The 20,448-nt window shown below is 38.5% G+C and overlaps 3 protein-coding genes across 15 annotated transcripts in view; 1 reads left to right on the top strand and 2 right to left on the bottom strand.

Moving 5' to 3' along the window:
* Positions 1 to 3,553: 3,553 nt before the first annotated feature.
* LOC131687456 (uncharacterized) lies at positions 3,554 to 4,401 on the bottom strand. The gene is made up of 2 exons (XM_058971545.1): positions 4,101 to 4,401; positions 3,554 to 4,038 (listed from the first exon to the last, which is right to left on the bottom strand). Exons 1-2 carry the CDS (start codon positions 4,387 to 4,389, stop codon positions 3,698 to 3,700), a joined length of 630 nt encoding a protein of 209 aa, XP_058827528.1. The 5' UTR covers positions 4,390 to 4,401; the 3' UTR covers positions 3,554 to 3,697.
* A 113-nt stretch (positions 4,402 to 4,514) lies between these two features.
* On the bottom strand, positions 4,515 to 5,090 carry LOC131694061 (enhancer of split M1 protein). Its single transcript, XM_058982424.1, has 3 exons — positions 5,012 to 5,090; positions 4,776 to 4,949; positions 4,515 to 4,695 (listed from the first exon to the last, which is right to left on the bottom strand). Exons 1-3 carry the CDS (start codon positions 5,040 to 5,042, stop codon positions 4,646 to 4,648), a joined length of 255 nt encoding a protein of 84 aa, XP_058838407.1. The 5' UTR covers positions 5,043 to 5,090; the 3' UTR covers positions 4,515 to 4,645.
* Positions 5,091 to 16,060: 10,970 nt separating this feature from the next.
* The window catches only part of LOC131694151 (somatostatin receptor type 2-like), a 175,779-nt gene continuing 171,391 nt past the window's right edge, over positions 16,061 to 20,448 (top strand). For 4 of the 13 annotated variants that reach the window (XM_058982613.1, XM_058982609.1, XM_058982605.1 and 1 more), the window contains exon 1: positions 16,070 to 16,673. The gene's annotated coding sequence lies outside the window, so the exon portion shown is untranslated. Of the gene's footprint in view, positions 16,790 to 20,448 lie in introns of all 13 variants that reach the window. The other 9 variants (XM_058982612.1, XM_058982607.1, XM_058982606.1 and 6 more) reach the window with 4 other exon arrangements.

Genomic DNA, 20,448 nt, shown 5'->3' with positions numbered 1-20,448 from the left:
CGAAGGTTCAATGGCGTAAAGTAAACCCAAATATCACTTTTAAAATAATATTTGTCAACGCCAAGAGGGACCCTCCTTAACTATTAGGGCCTGCAACCCGAGAATGATGTTTATAAGGACTGGGTGCTGGGCGATTCCTGATAAAGGAAAGGGCAACGCAAAATTGCAAAATAATCCAATGGATTTTTCCGGGCAAATTCGGATTTACCTGAACGAAGACACGGAATTCGTCTCCAAAAACCGGTGTGGCAACCCTAAGCTGTGTTTTTTCCTTTCAATAATTACTTTCGATACTAATCCAGCGCTTTCGTAGATTGGAAATTCAATAAATAAAAAAATCGATTTTAAATTGGCGAAATTGGAAGACAACTCATGACTTCTAATCAAACCATTTAATTGTTTAACCCTTACAAATCTGATCATATTTTTGTTTCGATTATAGATATTTTAACCTTAAGGTCATTCGCCTTTTCATTCAGGTTAGAAATTTTTCTATAACAAATCTCTATTCCTGTGTGCGGGGTTGGGATTCGAACCCAGGTGAGCTGCGTACATGACATTCAATGTACAAATTCCGCCATGCCCGCTCGAGTCTGATCTTGTTTCGATGCGAGAATTAGGATGGTATAAACATAGTTGATATCAAATATGCAGTAGTTTAGAATTTTCGCTATTCTAGTTCCCTCATACACAAAATATTGAATTTTTAATCGCATTCTCAAATAAATTTTTGTCGAAAAAGTATTTCAGTTTCTGTTAAAAATCCGGGCCCCCTTCAAAACTCCGGGCCCGGGGGGAAACACACCGTCCCCCGCCCCTCTCGGCGGCCCTGAAGACACCATTTCTCAACAACACATAAGGCTTGTTGCATCAAATCAAAAAGTGTGTTAATGCAAATACCGCTCATCATTATACTAAAATCACCGGCGAAACCATATGTCGGAAACCCAAGCTCAATAAGTTTCTTCATCTAGCCTTCGGTGATAAGGTTCCATAGAAGTGGTGACAGAACACCACCTTGAGGACATCCGCAGATACTCAGTTTTCATATCTCTACTTGTCTGATAAGCACAGATGTTGGTTACTAAGCATAGTGTGTATCCAGTTCGTGATATATAAAGTTACTCCATGACCTCGTGCTGCTTCCAAAATGGGTGCACAAGAAACGCTGTAAAAGCATCTTCCACGGTGTTCCTAAAACCGTTATTAACAAAAAAATGACCATAAATTTGTCATACGGCATTCGAAAGATACAGTATCCAAGCATCTTCTCAGTGAATTTCAAAATGATCCATCGAGGGATTCGAGAGAAATTGCAATTTGAAGTTTTATGACACGTTTCATAAGACTACCAGCACCCACGGGTTTGGTCATATCTCTACAAACAAATTTTTTTTGTCTACTTATTTAGTACATGGCATTCGAAAGATATAATAATCAAGTATATCCCCTGCAAGTTCGAAAATATTTCATTGACGGAATCGAAATTTATAACGGTTTGGAAGTGGTATGCGGCATGCGGTTTTCTACCAGACTTCAAGCGTGAATCCATGTTTGTCCATTGACTATTTAGATCGTTTATACGTGCCGCGGTTTTTAAAGGAAAACCTGACCAATTACATAAATATAATGTACAAAAGGTGTTATTTATATGATACACTGAAAAAATATGAAATAACGTTTGGTAGACAACCCTATTTTCATATTTTTTCAATTTTTTAATGTGTAAATTAAAAAAATGGATAAAAGTCGGAATGTTTACTTCAAAAGGCCATATTTCAATGGTTTGTTGACCGATTCTAATTATTTTTTCATTATTGAACAAGTAGACGTTTCATCGTTAATTTTCATTAAGAAGAATATAAAATAGAGTTGTCTACTTCAAACAATAGACAACATAATTATCCTCAAATTATATGTATTATCACTATTTAGTGAATATCTTTATATTCAAAACGATGAACTATACATTAGTTGAATGCAACGAACGCAAACTACAAATGATGGAAAAATAAAACCATAAATTTAAATTTTGCTGATTCAGATCAATTTATGTTATGATACGGTTTTTGTTGGAAATTTTGTACAATCGCTGGTTGGGTTGACAGATGTTAAAACTGGCCAAAGGGGATGTCATTAGTACAAGTTCATCTGCTCTTATCTCTAATTATTGTCAGTTTTATTGTCGAATTGAACTTATCATGAGAATAAACTTGATTGCTTTTGCGTAAAAGCTTTTTCAATGCTGTAGACAACATTGTGTAACAGAGTGGTAGTAGCCTTACCCCCTGATATGCATGTTGCATTGCATGCAGCGGGTGCTCGCCCAAGCTAACGTATCGAATGTGGTGTTCGATTAAATGTTCCACTGATTTGAGAAGGAAGGAGGTCAGACTGTTGGCTCTAAATATCTTTGCCTCCTTATAAGTGACTCATAACTCGAAGCGGGTTAGCCTCTTGGTATGCTGCTACTATGGGTACCTTTGTTTTATCCACGAACTCATCCAAGTCACTTGGAGATTCCATCGCCGGCGGATACCCATGAAACCTAGTCGTAGAGGGTCCAGTTCGTAGCTTTGGGATTACGATGTGTGATCAAAGACTGTACTTAACAACGGTTCGAGCTTGTTTTGGTACGAGCCAGTTTGCGTAATATCGTCAGAGCAGAAAGTTACATCTAACAACTCTTCTCTGTCAGCTCATGCAAATGTCGTGCGATTTCCTACATTAAGTATGTGCAGATTTTTACTACTTACTTATTCCATCAATTCGGTGCCCCTCATATTGATATCTAAGCTGCCCTAAATTATGTGCATGGCATTTGCATTACTGCCGATTATGAGGGGAAACACTTTTGAAATTATCAGAAGGTGATGGTTCATTATGCGGCAAATATGCCGAACAATAGATGTATTTCTTGTTTATATCGGCCAGGTTAGACTGTTGGAAACATCTCTGAATTTTATCAAAGTGTTTGTGGCATTGTCTTTGTATTTGTAGACGGAAAACCCACCAACTTACCTTACTGGTACATGGTGACTGTGCTTTTTAATAAAACTGCAAATTAACCGACATTTGCAACTATATGTCAGTGTCAATAGCCCAGCGTACTCTATATTTAAAAGCAAGCTTTCGAAATTCTTCAGGCGATTGGCTGAAGTAAATGCCCCCTGCATTGATGAGATACACAAGAAATAGATTCTCTTAATTTGGAGTAATATCTAGCTGTAATATCTATACGGATACTCAAAAGCTTTTTTCACGCTCCTTTGAAAAATCAAATTTTTCGGGTAATAGATTAAAAACCACCATTAACTACACAAAATGTTTAAAATTATAAAACTTTACTTAGTATGCTCGAAAACACTACTTCTACAAAACAAAATGTAATGCATCATAAACACATTGGAAAATGTATTTCATATTACTTGAGGTACACAATGAGCGACAGCGTCATATGACTATTGAAAACGGGGAATCCGTCAACTTATGCTAACCGCCAACTGTGTTCCCCTATATGCATAACAAAAGCATTGTTGCAAAATACCCGACGGTTTTGCTAGCAATGGGCAGTGTTTGAACTCTGCTCTGTTTCAACTCACCTCGGTTTACCTTACGCTTAAGTATATTATGCCATACTTCGTTAAACATATGCGCGGTTCTGATCGTTTTTTTTTTAATTTTTATATTATGAATATCAACTTTTCTCCAAAACCATATTATCAAACCGCAAATCAAAATTATAAACAGGACAATCGAAGAAGTAGATCATTTTGGACAGCCAGTTCGAGAAACCCAAGTAATTATAGCTTATCTCTGCTTTCGGATCGGAAAACTCCAGAAACGGTGCTGTTTCACCATCTCTTGTCAATCGGACAGTACCACTGCGTTCAAATTCGATCGTCATCACAAACGGTTCTAGCTCGGATAGAACGTTCGGTGTGGGTACCTTAATCAGCACGTGATTTTGATGGTGGTGGGCATTATTTCGAATTTGACGTCTCACCTCAGTAAACCGGTTCGATGACATACCCAACACTAAATAAGAAAAGTAATTCTGTTTAAATATTAGAACTTCACCCAGAAGGATATTAACTCACCAATTTCATGTAAAGTGTCTTTGTTGTATGGCATGGCCTTTTTAGACAAGCGAATTATAGCATCACTTTTTCCAAGTATACCCAATCGGATAAAAGTTGAATTTATTCCGGCACCGATGTTTTCGAAGTTTTCCGTCGGAATGAAATCCGTGGGGTGGTTGTAATTGACCACTGCATTCGCCTGTTTGCATCCGTAAATATTATTAAATTTGTTGGCATACTTATCACATAACACCAATGTTTCACTGAATACTACAAACGCAATGAATGTAGAGAGTCGTGCAAACATTTTTGAAGTTGAACGTTGCAGAGTTGTTTTAGAAATGAGGAGCTATATGAAACTACGCCGAAATGTTTGAGTCCAGTGAAAAGGTCGTGATATTGAAACTAATCAACCGAATTTCGTACGTTGAGAGTACGAGATTAATGATTTTTATTCACATTCTGAAGGTCGCTGATAAGGACTGCAGTCATAACTAGTATGATGATTGAAGCTTTAGCATTTTCGTCGTAGCTCTAAACAAAGATTTAATTCTCGGGTAGAATTATCTCCAATTGTAGTCTTCACAGTTGCTTGAATCTACCTCCTGTAAAGCTGAATAAGTGAGGAATATTAAAATTTACTGCAGAAACCAACGATCACTGGAAAGGAGTAATATTTCACGTGCAGCGCACCTTCTTTATCTGCTTCTCGTTCGCATTCATTGTGAGCTCGCAGCAAGCAGCGGTTCGAGAAGGACCTGAACTCACCTCCATCGTTGACACAAACTGGATCCATTATGTGAGGACAGGGCATAGGGCAATTATTTTCTGCACCGAGTATCTGCAGAATAATGCATGTAATTGCAACTGACCAGAGGAAGAAAATTAAAATAGACTTCTAATAAATCAAACTTCAATAATGGACATACCGATCAACAGCCAGGGTTTTGATGTGTTCATTCTTTAACTAACTTATTCTACTATCGAACTGTTGCGACGTACTGTACGTTCTTACTTGAATGAATGCACTTCGCGGAAGCTTTATATACGAAAATTAAACCTATGACTGCATGCAACTCAACTTACCTGCATAAAATTGATAATAAACTGGTTACTGTTTCTACCAGCAAGTGACGACAATAATGTTCTGAAGCTGTGCATAGCAACAGTCACCGATATCATATGAAACACAACAGGTAGTTAACAGTGTAGAAAATCATTGGAAATAGGAAACCGAATGGAGGTGCTGGCGATTGTAATATTGAATCTTTGAATGCCAATACTACCAGCCTTAGCTCATATAATAGGAGGTTAGGGTCGCTTGAAACGGAAGTTATTTGTACTTTGGTTAACGAACTCAGTAGATTTTAGACCATTTATATATGACTAATACATGCGAAACATGAGGTTTTATCCCATAGCTTTAATTCAAATTCAAACACAAGTGCTTAGAAGTTACTGTGGTAAAATACAAGGAAAATCGGAATGCATTGCTTAAAAATTTAGGCCGCGCAGTTTTTTTTTTTATTACGAACAACTTTGTTAAAAGTTGCATTTAACTTCGAAAATCAAAAGAATTTTTTAAAATATCCTACTCTAAGCAAAGAAAGAATATCTTTTTGCCACAAAGTCGGATAAATTTGCAGACTACTGCAATGTTGATCCTTTCATCCTTAGCTGTACATCTGAGTATTTAGGAAACATAAGATGATGCATTTTTTATTGAATTTATTGTTTCCATTTCCGATATGTCATATATTTTCATATGCAAACCTAAAAATTCTTGTGAGTAAATCAGAAGTATCCGAACAAGTTTGTAGTTGGAATGGGGCTTCTGGGACCAATTACCATTGGATTGAGTGGTGTTCCGAAAAAAATCCGTGACCAAAAAGTTCTCTTTGTATTGAACTTCATCGAAGCCTTGAAAACGGGAAATGAAAACGAAAAAGTGAAAAAATAATGGAATGTAAGCTTTACTTCCGATTTTTTCAGATGCTTGTAAACCAACTTTCAAAAAATAAGTTTTTTGCTTACATTCAGGGATTTTTAATCAATGACAATCAAATCGATTTCATTCATTCATTATCGAGCGCTCAGTCGAGTTGGAAGTCTTTTATTGTCAGTCCATACACCCTATAGCGACAAATAGTGCTAATCCACGTTCAAGATTATTTCGCGCACTCTACGCCTAGCCGAAGTTTCAGTATTTTTTCCCTTCTTTTGTGTTTCTGTTTCTGAGTACCGTTAGTCGGTCAGTGACCAGTGAAGCAGCGTTCTTCTAGTAAGCCGTCTGGATACCGTTACATACACAAGTTAAGTATTAGTTTACGTTTCCCCTTCTTGGTTCTTTTACTAACGTGCACTGGGCAATAGGCCCGTGCAAAAATGACTTTCCCTGACGGCGGTTCATCTCAAGGTGAGATGGACGTCGAAACACAATCAGTTCCCCGGCTCAAAGTATATCCAAGCTCGGCCACCGGGTCCTTCGTGATCTTCTTCCGGACCAAAGAAAAAAAGTGTTTGAATCTGTTGTAGATTTCTCAGGTTCTGGCGGATTGGTATTCGGCCGTATCAGAGATATCGAAAATTCGCCCTGATAAGCTTCGGGTGGTTGTTAACAGTTTGACTCAGGTAAACGATATTGTTGGCTACGGGCCCTTTACGAAGGAGTACAGGGTGTATATTCCAGCTAATAGGGTTGAAGTCAGTGGGGTCGTTTTCGATTCGAGTCTGAATTGCGAGGACCTGCTAAACTATGGGACTGGCTGTTTCAAAGACCCCATGCTTAAGCCAGTGAAGATCCTGGAGTGCAAACGTTTGCATTCAGCATCAGTTGCAGCTGACGGGAAGAAAATAAACGTCAACTCATACTCTTATCGGGTGACCTTCGCAGGTTCTGCTCTACCCAACTACCTCCTCTTTGACAAGGTTCGTCTACCTGTTCGCCTCTTTGTGCCGCGAGTCATGAACTGTACTAATTGCAAACAATTGGGACATACAGCCTCCCATTGTAGCAATAAAGCCCGTTGTGGGAAATGCGGTGGGAATCATGCGGATGATTCCTGTGGTAGAAATGTCGAAAAGTGTCTCTACTGCGGGGGAAACCCACATGATCTCCCTTCATGTCCCACGTACAAACAGCGCGAGGAGAATCTAAAGCGTTCCCTTCAGGGACGCTCTAAGCGATCTTTTGCAGAAACGCTTAAGATAGCTACGCCACCTTCTCTAAGAACATCTATACCGACTTGTCTACTGATGAAGGCGACTGTGGTGAACCCCAGGAGGGATGTATTGAAGATACCGAAGCCAGTGGCCAGGCTTATTTAATGCGCATACACATTCCTTTTTCTTGATGATGCTGTACTAGAGTCAACAATTTAGCCTACTAAAATCGATGAACATTCGATAGACTTAGGGGTCATGCATAAATGACGTAGCATTTTGGGGGGTAGGGGGGGTATACCAAATTTGTGACGAAGTGTGACGAGGGGGAGGGTAGGGTCAGAAGTTGAGCGACGTAGCATAAGGTTAATTTTTATTGACGGGCATCAAAACCCATTAATTAGAGAAAAAATTTAATGTTCCTCCATTCCCAAGTTGCTTTTCACGCAGTTTTTCATTTAGTAAATTTTACTGTTCGCGGAATGGCAGGCTCGCAAAGAAAAGGAAAGATTTTTCATGTGGATTTAAATTTCCACATTACTTAGCTAATATTGCTAACTAGTAGACTTATTTTGGTAGCTGAATTAAATTTTCTTTCGGATTCATTCAAGGAAAATTTAGTAATTTAGTTCAGCTTATGTTTTCTAAAATCGTTGGTAGCTGCAGGATTGTGAACTTCTCTTCATGGTCTATGACATGTAAAATTCTAAACAAAACTATCCACACTTTATTTGACATGAAATGGGCTTGTTTTGTAGACAATTTGCTGTTATAATGAAAATGTTGATAAAAGTCGTCAAACATTTTGTAAGAACATATATTTAAAAGAAGTGAAAAACATACGTAATTTTTTTCATCTCACGGACGCGTTGCGTGGGGGGGGGGGGGGGGTAGGGAAATGCTACGTCATTTACAAGGGGGAGGTATGAATTTTGTGACCAAATGCTACGAGGGGGGAGGGGGGGTCGAAAATCGCCAGAAAAAAGCTACGTCATTTGTGTACGGCCCCTTACGGTGTAGAAACGATATCCTCTGTTGCTCTTCTTTATATCTCCAAGGAGCTCATGCGCTGTGTCAGACACAAATTTGAAAAATGTTGAAACAATTTCTGCCCATTGAAAAATAAAAGTCCAGTATTGAACAACAACAAGCCGCTGTTCAAGATTTACTTTTTCATTGAGCCTATTGCATGGGACAATCGTATTTGGATAATTTTCTTGATATTTTTTAAACAAGTCTGGTCTTATTTGTGAACTGTGTATCAAAGATGATCCAGAATACAATCCAGCCGACTACACATTTTTAACTATTGGGACTCCTATGATTTAATAGTCGTTGTTGAATTTTTCGGCACAATCAATATCGAGAGCTTTGGAGTCTTCAGCAAAGTTCTATATATGGGGAAATACATTTTTATCCCATCTTTAGAGCAATTAATCACTCAATTCATTATAGGGGCCGTACACAAATGACGTAGCTTTTTTCTGGCGATTTTCGACCCCCCCCTCCCCCCTCGTAGCATTTGGTCACAAAATTCATACCTCCCCCTTGTAAATGACGTAGCATTTCCCTACCCCCCCCCACGCAACGCGTCCGTGAGATGAAAAAAATTACGTATGTTTTTCACTTCTTTTAAATATATGTTCTTACAAAATGTTTGACGACTTTTATCAACATTTTCATTATAACAGCAAATTGTCTACAAAACAAGCCCATTTCATGTCAAATAAAGTGTGGATAGTTTTGTTTAGAATTTTACATGTCATAGACCATGAAGAGAAGTTCACAATCCTGCAGCTACCAACGATTTTAGAAAACATAAGCTGAACTAAATTACTAAATTTTCCTTGAATGAATCCGAAAGAAAATTTAATTCAGCTACCAAAATAAGTCTACTAGTTAGCAATATTAGCTAAGTAATGTGGAAATTTAAATCCACATGAAAAATCTTTCCTTTTCTTTGCGAGCCTGCCATTCCGCGAACAGTAAAATTTACTAAATGAAAAACTGCGTGAAAAGCAACTTGGGAATGGAGGAACATTAAATTTTTTCTCTAATTAATGGGTTTTGATGCCCGTCAATAAAAATTAACCTTATGCTACGTCGCTCAACTTCTGACCCTACCCTCCCCCTCGTCACACTTCGTCACAAATTTGGTATACCCCCCCTACCCCCCAAAATGCTACGTCATTTATGCATGACCCCATATCAAAAGATGCGCCTATCTAGAAACTTCTTCGATGAACTTCAAACCAAAACTGTATTTTGATCGTGAAAACGGCGTTTTGAAACACTGTAGGTTGAATCGATTGACGCTTCATCGTCTGACTCTCCGCGTAAGCTACTACCGTACCGTTCTTGCTCACCACATTTCGCCATCGGGGTTCAACGCATGCTAGGACGCACCGCAGTTGGAACTATGGAAGCCCTCGATCACCCCGCCACAGTCGAGCAATGGCAGCCAGCAATCATCAGTCGTCCCGGTCCTGGGTGTGGGATGGGTGAAAGTGTCTTCCAACCCGCCACAAATGGCAAGTATACATCTTATCCGAACACTTCAAGTGCCGATGCATTCTTCGCATCCGTAATTTGCCTTTTGCTCTGACATCTTGTGACCCGTCAACCATTTCTCTCGCCGACGACGATCGTCGTATTCTGGGGCACGACGCAGTTGATTCAGGATGCTTTGAGTCCCCCACCACAGTCGACCAAGCGACCGCGATCCGTTCCAATACTGTTCGTGGGATTAACGAAAAGCTCTTCCGACACGCGCAAAATGACAACATGACTGCTGAACCTGATCCGTCCTTCAACAACATCCAGTTGGCGGTTTAAATTCATCAACGGACAGTGATTTGTGCGCGACCACGGGCTGCTGTTATGACGTCATCACCTTGACCGAGACGTGGTTCGACAACCGTACTCTGTCTCGCCAGATATGTTTGGTTCAACATTCGATGTCTACCGCTGTGACCGCAACGCTCTTAATAGCCAAACAACATCAGGTGTTGGTGTGTTTATCACCGTATGCCATGGTATAAAAGGTGATCTACGATTACCGGTGGGCGAGCTCCGAGTAAGTGTCGATATCAGTGAAACTTGCCAATCGCAATCTGTTCCTGTGTGTCGTGAATTTTCCACCTAATAGAATTCGTGATTTCAGCCTGATCGATGTACATCTTTCTTCCGTTTCTTTCATCACTTCGATCGCCACCCCGTCTGATGATATTGTTATATTGAAAGTTATGTGGTGTCAGGCAAGTAATGGATTTCTACGAATGGATATCGAAAAAAACTGCGCTTATCAGCAATGCTAGTTGTATTCTGGACAGCTCTTTGACAAAGCAATAATGTCATCAACGAGAATGATATCACGGTGTCTTTGTCGAACAACGTTATTCAAAAAAACTCGGCATCTGTAAAACTTCGGGATATGAAAGAACGGACTTATCCCTTTCATTTGAAAATAAAACTAAAATATTCTGTCGGGGGGTCTACAACAACTTTTTATTTTAAAGTTTTTCGATTGAAAACTTAATTTTTTTTTAATGAAATTAATTCGCATTTTTGCTACTAATTGGTACAATAGACATTCAAAAAATACTAAAAGTGAGAATCTGATGAAAAATCCCATTGATTACAACTTCGTAGAATAATATTAATCGATATAAAATCACTCGAGAAAGTTATTAAAATTTTATCAGTTTTTAGGTGTGTGCGGGGCCTATTGATTAAGAAGTCGATTAACAAGGACTTACAAACAAATGTTGGGTTTAAATGAACAGTAAATTCAGATAAATTTCAATGTATGCAAAGAAAAAATATATTTTCAGATTTCTGCGGGTCTTGGGTGAAAATGACACTTTATGAACGAGGAGGTGTGGAAAGGTGTTGACCAAATTTATTCGATAATCTTATACCTTTTCAAGATGTTGATTAATGTAGTAACGGATTTTATTATGCCTTTTTCATTTCTTTTCTCGCTCTAGGGGATAGCTAATATAAACTAGAATGACCCTTCTTCCTGATCCTATACTGCCTGGTAAAATACAATTGGCTTAAATTCAAAGCTTTATATTTGAATGAAATAAAGTAGACAGTTCGAGTCATTGTAATAAACAACGGATTTTATTGAAATTTTGGGTTGAGAATCCTGTTTGTCTTTATCAACATTAAAAGAAAGATGATTGAAAAAGAAAAAAAGCTCTTCGAGTTTTGGCTCCATGTTTGTTATCTTTTGGGGTAGATTCATTTCATCAGAATTTATAGATCCAGATTTTTGCTTGTCGCTAAATTTTATTTCTAAATCGAGCACATTTCACATAATCTTAGAAAAAAGAATAAAACCATGTTTCATAATTTCCTTTAAGAAGAAATGCCGGAGTCGTTACTCTTTGTGCACGAATCACAACAGAAAACGAACAAAAAATATCAGGCTGGACCATACATTCAAGCAGCGATGCCAACCTTCCAGTTTAAACTGAATTCTTCCAGTTTTTTTACAATATCCAGTCAAACAGATAATAAGAAATATCTTCCAGTTTTTTGAAATCTGAGCCAGTTTTATCCAGTTTTTTTTTGTTAAATATTCATTTTTTTAGTTTTTTTTCTCACAAATTGTAAATTGATTTATAGAATTTTCAAGCAAGCCGAGATGCTCCCAGAATAAGATTTTAATCCACCGTAACCTGAACACTTTTTATATCACTTGTGAATAAAATGGTTCGAAAATGTACATTTTGAGTCGATTCCAAATGAATTTTACTCAAACATAAAGGTGGCAGTACATTATGTCAAATATTTTGATGAACATTTGTTGAATTCTTAGCTAGTTGCTATAGTGGTATCTAAAGAAATATTTAAGCGCATCCTCAAGTTTGGTCTTAAATTTAGGATTTTGTGGATGTGTAGAATGAAACCTTCAAAACGGTAAAATTGACTAACTATTACAATTACAATGAAATTCGAATGCTTTAATATTTTTTTAATTTGCATAACAATATCAAAAAACCGACTCAAATTTTCATTGAAAGGTATGGAACATACGTGTTTACTTAAAATTACGTTCATTGAATCGTTGACTTAAACATTACAAGGGTAAAGTAGATTTTTTTCAAGCATCCAGTTTTTTTCAAGAAAGGTTCCAGTTTTTTTGAAAAAAATGTTGGCAACGCTGCATTCAAGTAATACGTCTGTTTATTGAAGATATCCCTCATAATATGGGATGAGAGCAAAGACAACATATCAAGAAGACAGAGTTACAAGTTCAGTTCAGAATCTGGAGACATTAACCGCAACATGTCTTTCGGGTAAAGGTGATACTTTCTATAACTACTTTTATATTGCGATCGCTATCTTCGTACAATAGACAAAACCTTTATTTCTCATTTACTATTGCGATTTCTGTTCAATGTACAGCGATTCGCAAAAGTTAACAAACTTGAAAATAAATCATCGAATTATTTTTCTATCCTTCATGAAACTGTCAATCAGGATTCTCACTCGAAATCAAATCAAATGACTGAATATCTAATCGAGTATGATCAAATATAGAGTTAAAATTTAGGCCAAATATATCCCACAAGATGCTAGCGAACAAAAGGGTGATTCAAGGTTACATCAAGCATACTCCAGAATGAGTGAAGAAAAAAAAAGAAGAAACAAATATATCTGTGACTGAAAAAATTGGTTTCATTTTGCTGCATTGCCCAGCATCTTTCAAAAGAGTCTTAGTTTCGTTCAAATTTTATCTACTTTTCTCTATATCTCCATGCTCCTACAATATCACTGGTGCGCATAAAGTGGTGGAATCTGGAATTATGTTTTTTACGCTTAAAGGTGGGGCTTTGCTAGCATTCAGGTTCTTCTGAGCACACTGTTAAAATAAGGCAATCCATTTTTTACAAATAGAAAGCTTCTTAACCAATGGGCCCCGTGCGAATCTAGAAACTTTGATAAAACTTTAATAGCTTTCTCTGGCGATTTTAGATCGCGATGTAGTTTTTCACAAAGTTGTACACAACGAAATCCATCAGATTCTCACTTTTAGTAATATTTGAATGTCTAAAGTACTACCTAGGGGCAAAAATGTGAACCAGTTTCATTGAAAAACTTAAGTTTTCAAACAAAAAAACTTTAAAATAAAAAGTTGTTCTGGAGCCCCCGACAGAATATTTTAATTTAACTTTCAAATGAAAGGGAAAAGGCATTCTATCACATGCTGATGTTTTAGCGATGCCGATTTTTTCGAATAAAATTTCTCTACCAAACACACCGTGGGTATATAGGGCCTCTGCTTTGGAAGTGCCCAGGACTACGCTCCGTACTGCTGCACTGCTCCGACTCTTTTAGTCCAGCATGTGCGTCATCATCCCCACTACATCTTGTGATGGTAACCTAGTAGTGAACTTTGAAGGTGTCAAAAGCTATATCGTCGACGATTTTTAAAACGTTGGCTACGACACGACAGTTAGTACGCTATTGGATATAAACTGGGATGAAAATCTTAACAATGACGACGCGAAGGAAGCAGCGATGACGTTTTCTAATATTCTTAACTACCTAATCTACTGTTATGTGCCAAAATGAACAATTAGTATCAATGAACACCCTCCCTAGAAATCAACAGTCCTTAAACGATTAAAAACTGCCAAACGAGCAGCATTTAAAAAATTCTGGAAAGATATGACACTTGCATTACGAAGCCACTATTTTCAGCTCAACCACGAATACAAACAGGAAAGCAGACGCACCTTTTTTAGACACCAGCGAAACGTTAAGCGTCAACCAAAATCTAAGCCCAAGTCGTTCAGGAAGTATGTGAACGAGCAGCGAAAAGAATCCGGTATTATCTTGTAATTTAATGAAGTTTAAGGCACCGACACTAAGGAAATTTTCCAACTATTTTCCGACAAATTTTCAAGCGTTTTTTTCGACGATAGCCTTCCACCGCAATCAGTCGCTGCCGCCGACTATCTAACTTATCTATGATGTACCATCAATAGAATTTGCGTCGACAATGCTGCTATTCTTACGGCAAATTCTAAGCTGAAAGCATTCAATTCCCCGGGTGCAGATGGTGTTCCCTCAATGTTTGTCAAAAACTGCATCAGCGGGCTTCTTGAACCACTTCGGCGAGTCTTCGTGTTATCACTCGCTACTGGAACATTCCCTTCCTGCTGGAAAGCAACGCACATGTTTCCAGATCATAAAAAGGAAACAAATCGAATATTGATAGTAATTGTCGGGGAATCTCGTGTCTAAGTGTCGTATCACAATTGTTCGAGCAGGTTGTTTACGACCTATTTTCTTTCACTGCAAATACTACATTGCGGATGACTAACATCGATTTATGCCTAATCGACAACGACCAACCTGCTCTCGTTCACAACATATATACTTGATGGATTCGCTGACGGATTACAAACTGATGCATTTACATGGATCCATCTGCGGTCTTCGATAAAATCAACCATGATATTGTAATAGCGAAGCTGGACAAACTCGGTATTCATGGACAACTTCTGCGTTCGTTTCGTTCCTAACTCGATGGAAGTCAACTCAAAATCAGCATTAACGACTGTCTATCTGCACAATTCTTCGCTACATCCGGTATCTCACAAGGAAGCCATCTTGGTCCAGTAATATCCCCCCTTTACTTTAATGACGTCAGTACCAAATTACAAGAACCTCGCCTTTCTTTCGTCGACGACACGAAAATTTTTCGACAAATTCGTGATAAACCTGATGCCGAATTTCTTCAGAGTGAACTGGAAAGCTTTAGTACGTGGTGTGTTCTAAACAGAATGGTTTTAAACCAGAATAAATGCTCAATCGTTACGTTCACGCGGAAACGCCATCCGACTCAGTTTAACTACCATTTGTTCGACTCGAGAATTCCAAGACACTCTCACGTCAAGGCTCTCGGAGTCATCTTGGATTCGGCACTAACGTTCAAACCACATACTTCATACATCGTGGATATGGCATCGAAACAGTTTGGGTTCATCTTCCGAATAGCGAAAAACTTTACGAACGTACATATACTGTTTAAAATCACGCACAATTACTTGACCAAATTTTGTTCGTAGCTCGCTTTTCTTTTTAATTTTATCGCGTTCTCCTCATCTATGTTTGTGTACGCCTTTCGCATAAATTTTGCAGATATAATTATTGAACAACAAATGTCTCATCTCAAGATTAATTCGTTTTTCAGGTATTTTTTTTTGAAAAAGAATATAGAAAGCAAATTTTTCGAGGTGTTCAGGTAAACTTCAAAACGACTTCCTAATAATTGTACGCAAATATTTGTACAATAAATATTATTTACGATATTTAAGACTATACATATCTTGAAGGAGCATAGTTGACAAAAATGAGATTATCAGATAATTAACACTCTCAGCTGCGTTCTGTATTATTTATTCAATTTCCATTGTTGTACATAATTTACCATACATTCGCCCTCGGATGCCACACAGCGCATCGGCGTCGCCACGATAGTAAGACACCGGTGGCATTCCGCTGGCCAGTTTTGCCGTTCCATCAAACTTTTTCAACGACTTGTAGCAGACACTCATTTTCCGTAAACATTAAAGCCGGCATCCTCCCTCAAACGATACGGAACACGGGAACCTTTGGCACTCAGCGCCGAATGAACACCATTTCCCGATGTTCGGTTGGTGAGTGCCATTCGTTTGTTGCTCGCCGAACACCCACAATTTTTCGTTTCCACCCACTGGATGACTGTCCGGAGCCGTGTCTGCATTGTTGTTTACTATCCCGTAACATATTTCATAAACCGACAGTTATCATGGTGCCGTTCGCGAAGCCGGTTCATAAACTCAAGTTCAGGGCGTAAAATCTCATTATCGTTCCGTACTCGTACCGCGACGGGTGTGTTTCCGGATCGGATTTGTGTCCTTTGGAGAAATTATCGCTTCGGGTTGGTTGTAAAAAAACCTGGCTCCTTACTGCAAGTGTCGACAGCTTTGGTGTCGCTGTGTTAATGTTGTGCATGTTTGGCCCGTAGAAGAAGACAATTTTTTTGTCACTCAAGTTGGCTTATTTTGCCTGGAAGAGACTCTCCTGGATGGTCAGATGAATGGGCGGAAAAATTGAAGGGGCGTTGAAGATACGGTTTCTTACTGTGACTAGCAGAACCTAGGAGGGTGGTGTGAATATTTGCATTTTGTCTTAGGAAAAATAAATGAAAGCGATGCTGCAAAAAGCTGAAGAAAACTGTGCTCCTTGCTGATAATTATTTTCTTCGTTGCGAAGAAAAGTGAAAACTGGAGTAGCATCACTTTCCCGTTCAGTTGTCATCGTCCCCGACGGTGGCCTTCGCCGTGTTCGCGTCTACCGTATGGAACTATAACGATTTTGCAGCGTCAGTCAGTCGAATTACGAAACCCGATTGTGTGAGAATATGTACGTATGAGAAGCATGTTATCAGTGAAAGAAGAAAACGGAAAAAGAGAATTTCAATCAAACATTGGGTAGATAGCAATTGGCGTAGAGGAAAGCGCTTTGGTGGCGTCAATAGGGTTAGTTACGGATTCCAATTCATTAGATCTGAAGTGATTGGATTAATTGCGTCAGGTTATGATTTTGATGGCAGCTCTTGGTAGAAACGAATGGATGAAATTGAAGCTATTTTGAACGTTTCCATAGATGTGCAACTCGTTTGAAATTTGGTAGGATGGAGAATGTGCTTCCAGGTCGCTGATTTGGAACAGTGTACTGTGTTTAATGGTTTAGACTTGATGTGAATTCAAATAATAGTTCGATGGACTAGAATGTGTAGCGGATATTTTTTCTCTGAATTCAAAACTATCAAAGAATTAAGCATAAAATCTTCCATTTTCAAGAGCATTGAAAAACCATACCGCAGGTAGTAATCAAACGAGCTCAGACTGAAGCGAAATTCATGTATGGTTTGTGCAAAACCACCTTGTATTATCTTTCATAAACCAATAAATTAATGATTAACTATTTTCCGAACATGTTAAAAAATTACCCTCGAACTTGGATATGTATATAATGGAGACAGCGCTTTCTTCTATAACCGCGTCAACTACAAACCCGAACGATCCGATATTCCAATTTGAAATTTTTCTCTCAACCACACTGTTTTCTGTTTTTTTTATTTCGATTATAGAGGTTTTAACCTTAAAGTCATTCGCCTCTTCGGGTTAGAAAAATCTCTTATGAAAAATTTCCAACCCTATGTGCGGGGTCGGGACTCGAACCCAAGTGCTGCGTACAAGGAAATCGATTTACCAACTACACTACGCCCACCCTAGCTTTCGGGTTTCAAATACAGAAACTGGGAATAAATTTATCGAAAAATAACAATTGTGCCTTTCACGAAACAAAGAAACGAGATCAAGTGAAGTTAAATATTTCGGCATTATACTTGAACTCAAATTAAATGGGAATACTTAACTATAAACAATACTAAACAAAGAACTCAACTCTCTCTGGATTTGCTCAAAGATCTGTGACAAGAAATGGGCTCTGATACCTACAGCTCATGTGGGTCTATAAAATCTTCGTTCGGTCTGGAATTATCTACACTTGCTTTGTTTGTTAGCCAAAAACCATGGAGGTTACTAGATGTAACCTGGCCGAATGAAATTTATCATGCTAGCGGCGATAATAGGCAGGTTTAGTCGACTCTTCCATTCCAAATGGTAGGAAAGCTTTCAGGTGTGTAGAGAAAATAAAGCTCACCGAAGAACTCGTTAAAATCTCTTCGCTAAAGTATTGAACAATGTAAATACTTTTGTTTACTAAAAATTCGCTTTCCAATAGAGAACATTTGAGTATGTACTATTTTGGAAGGGATTTTTATTTCAAGAGCTCGTTTCGTAAACTATTAAAATGCTGAACTGAACTATAATAATATATTAGATATAGAAGTTTTCTTTGGCGAGCTAAGCAGCTGTTATTATCTAACACCAGGATTGGCAGTATCTTGTAGTTTTAAATATTGATTTTTGGAATATTTATCAGGTTGAAAAGAAATAAATTCCGTTTTTATAAAGAATTGACAGAATTAAATTGCATCACAAGAAAACGGTTTATCAAAATTCATCCACTCAATCGATCGTTTTCAAACTTTCTGGGATTAAAATATGTTATTAACCTTTGCCCATGTTTGTTTTATTCAATAGCCATACCCAAATACCTTCCTCTTAAAACTGCTCATGTTCGACGTTCACGCCAATTCATTTGTGTGTGGAACTACATTTTTTTTCTTCATATCTGCTTCCGATTTCACTTCCTTAGGATGCTTCCGGAGTGCCTGCTTCATAATGACCCATTATTTCTCAATAGGCCATAATTCCAGTGCATACGATGGACTAAAATCCTTCAGCACGAAATTGAGCTCATTGGCATTGTATCACTCTAGAACATCTGTCGTGTAATGAGACGAGACTTAACACGGCCAAAAAAGTAGGGCCACCGTGAGAGACTATAGCTGAAAATAGACGCTTTTGGGGGTATTCTTTCAAGTACATCTACCTATTGGCCGTTCCGATTTTCACGAATGGGGTTTACTCAACAGCTGAGTGTAGAGCTGCCCCGCTCGTGTCTTCTCCATTGTATTCTTCCATTCATCGCGGTTCGGTGTCTTTTGGACTTTGTATGTGTGTGTTTTTTGAACACTGCCCTCCCATAAGTTTAGCTTAAATGCAATTTTATCCGCCGAATCTCTTATTGGACTATTGGGATTCCTTTTGAAAGTTTCGACTGCCCACTTGTGATCCTTCACACTAACGAAGATCTGGAATACCAAACTACGACTTTACCGCAGGAATATTCCTGTTCAGTGAATTAGCGGAAGTCGATTATTGCGCGTTGTCTTTCATCATGACGCAACTGATTCTTGATTCATCGTGACGCAACTGTAACTGAACAAACAGTTCTCTCTCTCTCAACTCTTATTATCGTAGTTTCTCAAAGGGGAAACACTAATTACATTTACCATTCGTGAGTTCATTATTCTTTCAAATTTGCGTTAATGTCATAGTGTATCCCATACAAACAGCATGTCGCTTCTGAGTACTCTGTCTACAAACCTTTCTGAGAATATCTAGCAATTCGGACACAAATGATAACAGTTTCCTACTTTATGATTTTTGTTTATTTATTTATTTATTTGTTGCATCAACACCAACAGACCCCTTGGCTCCAATGGCGGGTCTTAGCTTAGTTACACTTAAGGATAGACAAAAAACTTATTTTTATTCGTATTTCTAGTCCAGCGGAAGTCGAATCCTGTGGCAACTCGCTGTGAGGACCGTAGTTGGTTTCCCTAAAAGGTAGTCGCAGAAGAGAGTTAGTATGCACTGTTCGAATGCAGGCTTGAAGATTTAAGCGTAGAACGTGCAGTGCAATCCACTCTGGTAGAGAGTAAGTCCGAAACGAACAGGGCTCGAGAGCAGTCCCTTAGAATCCTGAGTGTATCGAGGTTATTAACTGGCAACGGTTTTCATAGCTCGTTAGTTGGTATTAGTATTTCGCCATTGTAGATGTCGTAGGGCGAAGCATATTAACCGGCGTTGGACAGCCTCGATTTTGTCAATCCCGTTCTGGTAGTACGGATTCCAAACAGAAGAACAATATTCTAACGTTGAGCGAACCAACGCGTAAAAAAAGCGATTTAAGACAGTATACGTCCCTGAAATTTTTTGCTACTCGGAAGATGAACCCAATCTGTCTTGATGCTATGAAGTATGTGGTTTGAACGTTAGTGCCAATTCATGATGACTCTGTGAGAGTGTCTTGGAATGTCATTTCGGCGTGAACGTAACGATTGAGCATTTACTCGGGTTTAAAACCATTTTGTTTAGATCACACCACGTACTAAAGCTCTCCAGTTCTTTCTGAAGAAGCTCGGCATCAGTTTTATCCCGTATTTGTCGAAAAATTTTCATGTCGATGGGGGAAAGAAGGACGGGGTTCTTGTAGTGTGATATTGACTCGCCGTGTCATTAAAGTGTAGGAGGAATATTATTGGACCGAGATGGCTTCCTTGTTGGATGCCGGATGTAGAGAACAATGGTACAGATAGACACTGTCAATGTTTATTTGGAGTTGCCTTCCATCGAGGTAGGTACGAATCCAGCGCAGAAATTGTCCATGAATGTCGAGATTATTCAGCTTCGCTATTGCGATATCATGGTTGATTTTGTCG

The sequence above is a fragment of the Topomyia yanbarensis genome, chromosome 3, assembly GCF_030247195.1.
Source record: "Topomyia yanbarensis strain Yona2022 chromosome 3, ASM3024719v1, whole genome shotgun sequence".
NCBI lineage: Eukaryota > Metazoa > Arthropoda > Insecta > Diptera > Culicidae > Topomyia > Topomyia yanbarensis.
The sequence above is the reverse complement of the archived record's forward strand: the minus strand, read 5'-3'. Positions and strand labels throughout refer to the sequence as shown.